Source organism: Plecotus auritus, assembly GCF_963455305.1.
Source record: "Plecotus auritus genome assembly, chromosome: 10".
Taxonomy (NCBI): Eukaryota; Metazoa; Chordata; class Mammalia; order Chiroptera; family Vespertilionidae; genus Plecotus; species Plecotus auritus.
The window spans coordinates 27,490,796-27,503,061 of record NC_137785.1 but is presented as its reverse complement, the minus strand read 5'-3'; the positions used below and the strand labels follow the sequence as shown (position 1 = coordinate 27,503,061).

The following is a 12,266-nucleotide window of genomic DNA, read 5'->3' as shown; positions in this document are numbered from 1 at the left end:
GCCCGTCAGTACAGGGGTGGTCTGCCCACCCAGCTCTGGAGGCTGGTGGGGACTTAGAAGCTCCGCAGAGCTGGCCACAGGCCTGATGCATGAGCATTCTCATCATGTTTCTGTTTGTTTTGCCTCCATGCAGCCAGAGCGGCCCTGCTCACTGGACGTCTGCCCATCCGCAATGGCTTCTACACCACCAATGCGCAGGCCAGGAACGGTGCGTGTGCATTTGGGCTGCGCCGAAGGTCTGGGAGGCCGAGGACTAGAGGGGACAAGGGAGGGGCCTGTGTCACCCATTCTCACATATGACCTTCCCTCTCCAGGACAGCACTCATTACCCAAGGTCAGGGGCTTTGTTTGGATTACAACATGCCATTTTAAAACAGATTGTAGCACTTTCATAAAAAAAAAAAAAAACACAACGATGTATTTTAGGCAAGTAGAAAGGAAGGTGAGGTTAATGCGAGGTCTCAGGGATTCAGGGCAGAGCTCCGGTCACTGCTCACTGCTCCTTCCCTGCCGTGTTCTGTCCCAAGGCTGCCCTGCACAGTCTGGTGAGTTGTGCACGCCTCCACCCCACCCCCTCAAGGAGCACTGCCTGAGGAAGCCAGGCACTATGAGGTCAGCAGGGAACAGCCCTTGGAGAAACATAATATAGAAAGCACAGGAGAGCCTGGTGTGAGTGGGGCCCTCATGCTATCAGATGACATGTTCTGGAGACCCCTAGGCAAACCAGCAGCGGGGGCAGGGGCCTGGGGCTCTGCCTGATGGTCCCAACTCCTCTGTAGGTCCATCCCCACCCAGTACTGTGCTTACTTTGGGGAAGTGCTCGGAAGACCCCGAAAGTACTATGTGGTAGGGCCAGCTCCTCACCAAGGCTTTTCCCATTGACACTGAAGGGCCAGTTTTCAGATCCATGGTCTTTGGCAGCACATCGGTGTGTGTGAGTGGCTCACACGCTGTGGTGCTCTTCCAGCCTACACGCCTCAGGAGATCGTGGGTGGCATCCCGGACACAGAGCTCCTCCTGCCCGAGCTGCTGAAGGGGGCCGGCTACATCAGCAAAATCGTGGGCAAGTGGTGAGTCCTGACAGCTGCCTGACTGGGCACATCTACGCACGGTCACTGCTACAATTTCCAAACAGGGAAACCTTCTTGGGTGAGAAGTAGAGTCTTTGACTTCCAGGTCCGTGTAGATGTCTGAAGCATTCCTTCAAAAGCTGGGATGGCCGTGCTGCTGGGACTTCCCGTCTTCTAGGCTGGGGTATTGGCTGTGAGCCCATCATTCTCTTTGCATATTGCACATGCCAGCCACCTGCCCCTTCTCCCTGTTCCTCTCCTGGTGCTGCCTGTTGCCGCAGTGTCACCGAAGGAGCCACATTATTGCACATGCAGTGCTGTCATGGATAACACACTTTGTCAGCAAGCACAAGGGCTCCGTCTGGTGGTGAAATGAAGAAGCAACTAGTTGTCAAGATGGCAGAGTAGGCAAACGCGGTGCTCACCTCCTCCGACAACCATATCAAATTAAAACTAGGCTACAGAACAACCATCACCAAGAACCACCTGAAGTCTAGCTGAACAGAAGTCCTATAAGTAAGGATACACAGAAGCCATGTCAAGATTGGTGGTTACAGAGGTGTTCCTATGTTGTTCAGAAATATTCTATAATATTTTTAAAAACACCCTAGAATAAGAAACATGGAGAAGCAGAAAAAGGAAGAAGGAGAAGCAACCAGGAGGTAGAGAATAGTCATGTAGTCATGCAGTGTGGAGTCATTGGGATCAAATGATCATGATTGTAGAAGCTCACGTTACTACGCATGCTGTTTATGCTGTTTTAAGCATGTTAAGCGATTTCTGTCTCTTACTCCCTGAGGCTGCCTAAGTGGGTTGGTGTAAAGGTCAGGCATCCTCTTTCCTTTTCTGGGTGTTGGGGCCTTTGGAGAAGAGCAAACCTGCTTCCTACACGAAGCCTTCCATGATTTTCCATCCCTAATTTTCTCTCTAACACACTGTGGACCCTGTGTCCTAATGCCTCTGGTACTCACCATCAGTGCTTTCTCAAGGATGAGTGCCTTGTTGGTGCCCCTTTGGAACTGCTGCTCTTTGCATGTTGACAGTCACAGTGATGGGAGATCCACAGAAACTGGGAGAGTAATTGTCAGAAAATCCTAGTGATCTGGAGGCTAATGAATGCTTTCTCCCTCCTGAGACAAGTTGGGAGCTGCCTGCCAAACAGATGAGCTCAGAGGAGGTAGTGGCTGCAGAATAGAGCTGGTGGGGGTGCATTGGGCTGAGGGAGCCCTTGTTGCCTGCACGGTGCAAAGCATTGCTGGGAAGGCCCAGGGAGACTGGCAGAGGCCGGCTGTGAGGCCTGCCAGAACCGTGTCGGGGCTGCACTGGCGGAAGTAAGTGCCCCTGATGACCGGGACTCTGTGCCCAGCCTGGCAACGCTGCCTTGGGTCCAGCAGCCTCCCATTCATAGCCATTTCCTCGGGGCAGCCAGAACTGGAATGGGAGTGTATCTCTGTGAGGAAAAAGATGAATGCAGAAGGAGGAGTCTGACAGGGCCCAGAGAAGCAGCTCTGGCGGAACTCGAGGAGGTGGACACGGTGCTGGTGGATGAGCCAGGGTTAGGGTGGCTGTGGCAGAGCAAGAACTAGCTCTGGGAGGCCTGGGGTAAAGGGCTCGGCCTCTCCTCGACCCAGTGGGGGTCCTGTCACAGGGCTGTAGTGGGGAGATGTTGGCTGGCCTGGTTGTGGCTGCTCTGATGTCCTGCCTCAGGGCCCCAGCACCACAGACTTGGATTCCCCCAGCCCGACCAAGGAACCTGGACTCCTGTGAGAGGGGCTGAGATATGATGCCGATCCAGCTCACCTTTGGGTAGGGCTGGCCCCACTGCTGTTTTGGAATAAGCACTTTGAATTGATACTTCAACATGAGGAGGATGTTGACTGGTGATTCTGTTAAGCAAAGGCCATTTGAGCTAATGGATGTGGGTACACAAGAGAGTCACACACAGCCAGTGTTGGAGTGAGGTATTGAGAAATGATGGGGCATATCGCAGCGGCCCAGAGAAGACACAGGTCACAACAGGAAGTACAAAGCACAGACGTCATGGCAGAGCTGACACGCACCTGGCAGAGAGGCTGGAGAGGCCCAAGGTGGGTGCCAGGCAGCTGTCTGGAGGCAGAGCATTTTACAACCAGCAGTGGGGAACCGAGGCCCCAAGATATGCATTACCGTCGCTCAGGTGCTGGCTGGCTCCATTCTGGCCTGCATCTGCCCAGGCCTCCCTCGCTGCCACACATCGTGTCCTCTGACCGAGTGACTGGGCGGTGCTATGAGCTCACAGTAACTTGGAGTTCGCATGGCCTCTGGGCAGTCAGGATGGGGCCTGCCCAAGTGCAGCAGAGGAACAGGACCCTCCACTCCAGGGACACAGCTTTCCAAAAACACGTCGCTGCGAGAGGCTGCCTGCAAACAAAAACCTAGGAAACCCGTCCGCTTTCCAGGGTGGAGTGGGTCTGCTCCACAGGGGCCGGAACCCAGAACTCCCTCTATTAGCCCTGAATTCCAAGGAACACGTGGGGCTGTGCTCCAGGACCACTGGAACCTGATTCAAATGGGAGTGTGTCAGCCCCTCCCATTGGCAAGAGGACCCAGCATTAAGTGCCCCCAAGGGGAAGGGGCATTTGGGGACAGGGAAGCAGGGCACAGCCTGGCTTTGCATGACACCCACAGTGTGGCAGGAGCTTGCAGACGGCCACTCTACTCCAAGCAGAGCACCTGGGATTCCGAACAGCTTGACAGTTGTCACTGCAGGCAAATTGCTGTGTTCTCTTCTAGTCATACCCATCCCCATTTCTGGCCAGGGCACTAAGTTGGTGAGCAGCACTAGCCGGTCCTGGCACTGTCTCAGTCTGTGGCCCTTAGCTATAGCCTGGCAGTGTCGCTGGGGGAGGGCAGGCAGTCCTGCAGTCTCCTTGGGGGTGAGGTCTTTCTGTGCCCAGGCTTAGCATACTTTGGGTGCTGGAGGGACATTTCTTTCATTCAATGTTCTGTGAGGGTAATGGGCTGTTGCTGCTTGGGACTTCGGGGTGCCCCATGTGGGACCTCCTGAAGTGTCCTGGCTTCCTGTTTCCAGGCATCTGGGCCACAGGCCTCGGTTCCACCCCCTGAAGCATGGATTTGATGAGTGGTTTGGATCCCCCAACTGTCACTTTGGACCTTATGACAACAGGGCCAGGCCCAACATCCCTGTGTACCGGGACTGGGAGATGGTCGGCAGGTAATGGTCCCTTCCCTTCTCGCCCTTAGATGCCGAACCCAGCCCTTGCCCTCTGGGGCTGCCCAGGAGCTGGACGGGGTTTCTGGAAACACCTGCCCACCAGCACTGGAGTCCTGGTGTGCTGGGCCCTGCTTTGGCAGCTGGTTGTCCTGCCCAGAGCGGTATAGGACTCATGGCCTGGGCTACTGCTTGAGCCACACCTAGGGGGCCTCTCACCTTTTTAGAAAATATGATGAGAGCCAAAGATGCTCTCCAGAACAAGGTGTGTTCACATGGTATCCATTCACGTGGTTTCCGGGCTCAGGTCCATGCAGCCCTGTGGCAGGTCCTGGGTTCCAGCTCCAGAGGCCAAGTTGGCATGTTGGCTGCACGCTAGATGTTGAGGAAATGGGGATCATCACAGAGGATCTGATGGGGTGAACCCTACTTAGGAACCTGCCAAGAGCAAATCGCTATCTAAAGGGCAGGTGGCCCTAGGATTGCCCTGATCCTGTCCTGGCAGTGGGGTACCTACAGAGCGGTCACGCCGGGTGGGGCCCTGGTCTTTCTTGAGTTTTTTTGGCTTAATTTTTCTTTCTTCCTTTTTTATTATTAACTAGTAGCCCTGCCCACGAATCCGTGTGCCAGTAGCTCTCTGCCACCCTCCTGTAACTCTCCGCCCACTGCCCCGCCCTCCTGTAGCTCCATGATCTGGTCGTTATGCAGTTGGTCGTTATGCCTCAAGGTGTAACGGGTAATTAGCATATTCCTCTCGTATTATATAGGATTTTTGGTTGGTCCTCATTATATATCAGTGGACCAAGAAGCTGGGCCACCTCCTTGCCTTTTGTTTTTTGGTTTGTTTGTTTTTTAATTTATTTCAGAGAGGGAGAAGGAGAGAGAGAGAGAAACATCAATGATGAGAGAGAATCATTGATTGGCTGCCTCCTGCACATCCCCTACTGGGGATTGAGCCCACAACCCAGGCATGTGCCCTTGACCAGAATTGAACCCAGGACCCTTCAGTCCACAGGTTGATGCTCTATCCACTGAGCCAAACCGGCTAGGGCTTCCTTGCCTTTTTTAATAGTAGCTTTATTAAGAGAATTCACACACAAGACAGTTTACCCATTTATTTAAACTGGAGGCCCAGTGCATGAAATTCGTGCACTGGGGTGGGGGGTCCCTCAGCCCAGCCTGCCCCCTCTCACAGTCCGGGAGCCCTCAGGGGATGTCCTACTGATGGTTTAGGGAGGTGACCAGGCTGATCAGGGGAAGGCACCACCCCCATCACCCCGCTGCTGCTGCCACTGCCAGCCGCTGCAGCCGCCAAGGTGTTTTCATCAACACAGACTCCAGTCCCTTCACCATGAAAAAATGACAAATTTCTTTAGGCATTTTCAAGATGTGTCTTTCATAGGATATGACATTTCTTTCTTTCTTTCTTTTTTTGTTTTTTATCCTCACCTGAGGATATGTTTCCATTGATTTTTAGAGAGCGGGAAAGAGAGAGGGAAAGACAGAGAGAAACATCAATGTGAGAGGGACACTTCAATTGGTTGCCTCCTGCATGAGCCCTGACCTGGGCCCAGCCAGAGCGGAGCCTGCAACCTAGGTACATGCCCTTGATCAGAATTGAACCCAGACCCTGTGGTCTGCAGGCCGAGGCTCTATCCACTGAACCAAACAGGCTAGGTCAGGATATGACATTTCTTAGCTCCTCCAGCAGCAGACCTTCGTTTTTTCCTCCAGGAGTGAGGTGGAAAAACCCTAGATCACCTTCTTGGATTCCTATTACCCAAGTTACCAAGAACACTACAATTGGTGGCATACAGGGAGCTTAGCCAATAAGCCATCAGAAAAGGTGTTTCCTCTGCAGTTCACGCGCAGAGGCCCCCCTGGTGTGTGTCCGCTGGGGTGGGGGTGTGCTCCGAGCCGCGCCACAGCCACTCAGAGCATGCTCCCACCCCTGGTGTGTGTCCGCTTCAGCCTGCCCCCAGCCCCAGCCTCCCCACAGCCACTGGGGCTGTGGGTGGCATGCAGTCCCCTCCCACCCACCTGTACACACAGCTCCTCCTGAGCTAGTCGTGATGCCTTAAGGCATCCCGGCTAATTTGCGTATTACCTCTTTATATATATATTAGAGGCCCGGTATACAAAATTCGTGCGGGGGGGGGGGGGATCCCCCTCAGCCCAGCCCGGACCCTCTCCAATCCGGGACCCCTCGGGGGATGTCCAACTGCCGGTTTCAGCCCGATCCCGGCTGTTGGACATCCCTCTCACAATCCGGGACCGCTGGCTCCTAACTGCTCACCTGCCTGTCTGCCTGATTGCCCTTAACTGCCCCCCCGCCAGCCTGATCACCCCTAATCGCCTCTGCCTGCCAGTCTGATCACCTCCAACTGCCCCTCCACCCCCGCCTGCCAGCCTGGTTGCCCACAACTTCCCCTTCCACCGGCCTGGTTGCCCCCAACTGCCCCACCCCCGCCCACCTGGTCACCCTCAACTGCCCCACTGCTATCCTGGTCGCCCCTCACTGCCCCCCTCTGCTGGCTTGGTTGCCCCTAACTGCCCCCCCACCGGCCTGGTCGCCCCTCACTGCCGCCCCCACCGGCCTGGTTTCCCCTCACTGCCCTCCCTGCCAGCCTGCTCTCCCCCAACTGCCCCTCCCGACGGCCTGGTCACCCCCAACTGCCCCCCTGCCAGCCTGGTCGCCCCACGCGGCCTGCTGGTCAGTCGTCTGATCATCCCTTGCTAACCCCCCTGCCGGCCTGGTCGCCCCACGCAGCCTGCTGTTTGGTTGTTACTGTGAAGGCGTCGTGACCAATTTGCATATTGCCCTTTTATTAGTATAGATAGATATGCAGTTCAGTGCTTTCTAGTACATTCACAGCATTTGCAGCCATCACCAGTTTCAGAAGATTTCTGTTGCCTCAGAAAGAAAACTCACACTCATCAGTGGTCACCCCAGCCCTAAGTAACTAGGATCTGCCTCTTGCCTTCGTCTCTCTCGCTGCCCTCTCTGCCCTTACACAATGCTTCCCATCCTTCTCCTAAATGGTGACCATGGCATCCAGTCTTAGCCCCACTCTGTCTTTGAGGAGACAATGACCTCAGGAGCAGTGTGAGCTTCCAATTTCATTTGTTCATAAATTGAGCATTTCTGTTGTTCTTTTAAATGAGGCTCATGACTTTGCCTGTAGAAATCATGGAGAAGAGGCTTTCTTTACCTGGTATTTAATTTCTCTCTGGATCTGTTCATCAGATTTTATGAAGAGTTTCCAATTAATCATAAAACTGGAGAAGCCAACCTGACCCAGATCTACTTACAGGTAATGGAAGCCGGGCTGGCAGGCTCTGGGGCGGGGAGTTCCGCCTTCAGGCAGGGGCAGATGGTGTGTTCTTCTCCTCAGGAAGCCCTGGATTTCATTAAGAAGCAGCAGGCAGCTCAGCACCCCTTCTTTCTCTACTGGGCCATCGACGCCACACACGCGCCTATTTATGCTTCTAAGCCTTTCCTAGGCACCAGTCAGCGAGGGCGGTGAGTCCCTGGTGGTAGAGACATAGGCCTTTCTTCCCACTTGGAAGGTTCAGCTGTGCTTGATTACGGCCAGGGACAGGGCACTCAATACCATTATGTGGGTTTTGTTTGTGTGTGTGTGTGTGTGTGTGTGTGTGTGTGTTTTAATATATTTTTATTGATTTCAGAGAGGAAGGGAGAGGGAGAGAGAGAGAAACATCAATGATGAGAGAGAATCATTGATCAGCTGCCTCCTGCACACCCCACACTGGGGATTAAGCCTGCAACCCGGGCATGTGCCCTGACCGGGAATCGAACTGTGACCTCCTGGTTCATAGGTCTATGCTCAACCACTGAGCCACGCTGGCCAGGCCATTATGTTTTTAGTTATCGATTGTAGAAAGAGACTGACGCATCTGTGCCTCGGAGCTATCCATCAGCCCAGGCTTGGTGGGAGGAGGGCTGCAGCAGTGTGCTCGGCACTCCTACATTAGCTCTGAGAACCTGAACTTTCCTCCTCCTCTGTGAATTTACAGTCTGTTTCGTTGTCCACCCCTGAAGTCTTTGATCACACCGGTGCCCTTGGCCACCTGCTAAGTGTTCCATCTTTCCCATAGGTATGGCGACGCTGTCCGGGAGATCGATGACAGTGTGGGGAAGATCCTGAACCTGCTTCAGGACCTGAGGATCGCGGAGAACACATTTGTTTTCTTCACATCTGACAATGGTGCTGCCCTCATTTCTGCTCCCAAAGAAGGCAAGTATTTACAGTGTCCCCACACAAGACTACACTCCAGAATACTGTTCCCCTAAGGCTCGCTCAGGTCCCCTCAGCCACCTCTGGGGCAGAGTGTGAAGGGGGCTCTGCCCGGGGGCCCCCGCCATGGGGGGATGTCCATTCTGCCCCGGGAACCTCATCCAGTGAAGGAGATGTCCTGGATTTGTTCCTGGGGCCCCATCCAGTAGGAACAAATATGAGGAGACCCAAAGCTGCCCTATGGGGTTGGCTTGGGCCTGGTCATACACGAGCCTGGTGGGACTGCCCACCAACACCCACATTCTGTGACGCACCCTCCTCCCCTGAAAGGCTGGAGCGCCTCGGCCTTTCCTGGCCCAGGGAGGGGTGTCAGTGTAGGAAAGTGACTGCCCGCCACCCCGCTTCTGAATTGTTGTTGTTTCTGGCTCCCCAGGAGGTATCTGGTCAGGAGCAGGAGCTCGGTGGGGAGGACAGAGACCAAGCCAGGACCTTCGCTCGGTCCTAGCTCTGCCACTGACTGGGCCTGGGAATGTCTCTTCAGCCTCCTGCACCTTTAGGAGCTGAATGAGGTCACTTCTGGGCTTTCCCCTCTAAAGCACTGATGTTCTCCATCAGCGTTTTTATTCTAAACTTAGGCACAACATCATTGTCACATGTCTAACCAGCCACATTTGCACCTTTTTCTGAGTTTAGGGAGCCTGCCTTCATGTTGGTGGCAATGTCCATCCCCCCAGGAGCTAAAAATACAGGAGATACACTTCCCAGCCTCCCTGGCAGCCAAGCCAAGGCCCCTGCCCCCCCACCCCCCAAGCCCCCAAGACTCCCTCACTAAGGCCTGATGAGTAGGGTATCCAGGAAGGAAGGGACCAAGTCCCCTGAGCTGGGCCTGCAGGCCTCCTGAGAGCCGTGACCTCAGGTCCTTCAATACACGCTGATTTCCAGCTTATAGAGTGAGGTGGCTGCATGTACCTTGGCCACGTTTCCTTATCTGTAAGAGGTTCACCCTAGTGGTCGCATATCTTTTGATCTTCTTTTCTTTTCTTTTTTTTAACAAAATTTTAGAAAGAGGAAGGAAGAGATAGAGACAGAAACATCAATGTGAGAAACATTGGTTGCCTCCCACTGTGCCCCGACCAGGAATCAAACCCACAACCTGGGTATGTGCTCTGACTGGGAATTGAACCCACCACCTTTTAGGGCAGGATGACACTCCAACTAACTGAGCCACCAGCCAGGGCTGATCTTGTTCTTCTTTAAAATGCTAGGGCCTCAGCAGGGCCCTGAGTCACCCAGGCAGCTCTGGAAGGAAGGCCACGGACAGCAGTCAACCCCACAGGGACCGGCCTGCACCTGAAGGCCCTGGGGCCCCCATGGTCAGGGAGCTTTGGGGGCTCCGGAATTTCAAGTGATAGGAACAGCATAGCCCCTCAAGCCAAGAAGCAACCCTGTTGGCAACAGAAAGCAATTCCTAGTCCGGGCCTGGCTGGTCCAGGGCAGTCAGGGTCCTGCAGTGCCTGCCGTCCATGGCCCAGCCTCATGTTGGGAGGGGCTTCGTCTTCCTCCTGGAGAAGGGGTGGACCCCTGTCTCGCAGCAAAGGCCCAGAATGGGACACTCAGGAGAGCCCTGCCCTGACAGCCCAGTCTTGCCGGGACCACCAACCTCCCAGCCTGGACTGGAGCTTAATCACCGCAGCCTTTGTTTCTGCTTTATGGAATAGTTCATATGGACAGAACCTCTGTGTGCATCTCTAAAAAGATACAAATGACAAGGAGGTAAAAATCGGTGCACCCACCACCCAGCAGGACATTGGATCAGCCAGAGCTGGGGGTCTGCCCTCTGACACTTCCCCAGCATGGTTTCGGGACCACCTGCTCACGGCAGGGCTTGTCAGAAATGAATCTGCATCCTGTCCATGATGGGACCCACCCCTGGGACCCGGGGACTGATGCATTTTAACTAGACTCCCCAACTTCCCAAACATGCATGGACGCTCCTAGACACTGACGTTTAAGAAAGGTTTTACCTAAAACGCAGCGGACAGTCCCAGTGACCTGCTGTTGGGATATGCTCCATGGCTCTGCTTGAAGAGTGTCTGTGTCTTGTGCTAACAGAGTGATCATGTTCTCTGTTTCTGAGTAGTTGCTCTTCATTTTAGGACCAAAAAAATGGGCACCGTGTTACAACCTCATCCAGGATGGTTGCCCGGGTCAGAGCCATCTCGAGGCATCCCAACCTTGTGCTGGTCCTTTGCCTCCATGATGGTCTCGGTGCCTCAGTGTACCAGCAGTGTTACTTTGAATTGATGGGTGGGCCAGGAGCTGGCAAGGGCCCCAGTAAGGCGTGTGTTGCCAGGGGGACTCAGAAGAGACAGCTGATGGGCAACAACTCTCCCTCCCCAGGAGGCAGTAATGGCCCCTTTCTGTGCGGAAAGCAGACCACATTTGAAGGTGGGATGAGGGAGCCTGCGATTGTGTGGTGGCCCGGGCGCATCCCTGCAGGCCAGGTGAGTCAGAGGTTGGCCACGTGGCCAGGCCTGCAGTCATTCTGGGGTGTGGAGACTCTGCCCCCTAGGGACCTGTTCCCTCCATTCACTGCTCTCCTCCAAACGGGGCCCCTCCTGAGGGAGGCCGCTGGTGAGTGAGGGATGTGTGGGGTGGACTGGAAAGGTCCTCCATGGACGTGGCATGGGGTGTTAGTAGCTGTCAAGGGAGGAGGAGGCATCAGCGGTTAATAAATGTGGCAGTCCTGGGTGCCACTGCGTGGAACCTGTTTCTTCCTTCAGGACTTGCCAGAGCCTTTGGTGTGCAATGTGGACAGTGAACTTCTGGAAGGGGCATAGAGCAAGCCGAGTTTTTAAAATCTTGTTTAGCCATAGAACCTTTTTCCCAAAGTGCATTTCCCAGGCCACTCTTCTGTGGACACGTTCCCACAGACGGCAGCAGCTTGACCGTGTGGTTGGTATCTGTCTGCAGTGCATAGGTGCAAACCACAAGGCTGGGTGGCCCAGTCCTCTTGCTGGACGAGGTGTGTGTCTTGTTCCTCAGAGCCCTCACTCTCAGAGCCCCCCTCATCTGGGCACCTTGGTTGAGACACCTCGAGGGGCCGAGACTACTGTTTGTAGGCATGTGAGTCACTGGCTCAACTGGCCTTTTTTCCCTTCTAATTAGCTTCTTCAGAGAACACTGTTCTCAGTGCTGGTGTCAGCTCAGCCCTCACAGCAGTACCTTCAGGGGCCTAAGTCCTGTGGCTGCCGAAACAATCACCACAATAAAGGGCTGGAACCGCACCTGCACCTTCGCTCTCCCCGTAATCTGGAGGTTGGCAGTCCAGCACCGGGGCTAAGATCAGGTGTCGCAGGGCTGGTTCCCCCTGGGGGCTCCAGGAGAGAACCAGTTTCCTTGTTTTTTCAGGCTTCTTGGCCCTTGGTCCCTCCCTCCATCATCCAGGCCAGCAAAGGCCGTTCAAGTATCACCCTGACTCTGGCCCCCCTGCCATTTTCCCAGTGTTAGGACCCTGTGATACCCTGGCGCACATGGGGAGCCAGAATCAGCCCTTGCTTTAAGCTCAGCTGATTGACAACCTGATATCCCTTCTCTGTGTAAGGAAAAATATTCACAGGGTCCAGATCGGGGCCTCGCCCAGAGCCCACCCAGTTCTTCCACTCCTGAACTCTGGATCTGGGTGCAAGAGCCAGGTCAGTTGGGAGAACCTGGAGAGCCTGCCAT

The 12,266-nt window shown here is 54.6% G+C and overlaps 1 protein-coding gene across 2 annotated transcripts in view; it reads left to right on the top strand.

The window, feature by feature from the left end:
• GALNS (galactosamine (N-acetyl)-6-sulfatase) overlaps positions 1–12,266 on the top strand; it is a 32,937-nt gene that overhangs the window by 8,881 nt on the left and 11,790 nt on the right. For both annotated transcript variants that reach the window (XM_080643407.1, XM_080643408.1), the window contains exons 3-9: positions 134–208; positions 968–1,070; positions 4,141–4,284; positions 7,529–7,595; positions 7,677–7,804; positions 8,401–8,540; positions 10,941–11,044. In XM_080643407.1, the coding sequence (XP_080499533.1) occupies positions 134–208; positions 968–1,070; positions 4,141–4,284; positions 7,529–7,595; positions 7,677–7,804; positions 8,401–8,540; positions 10,941–11,044 (761 nt within the window). The remainder of the gene's footprint in view (positions 1–133; positions 209–967; positions 1,071–4,140; positions 4,285–7,528; positions 7,596–7,676; positions 7,805–8,400; positions 8,541–10,940; positions 11,045–12,266) is intronic.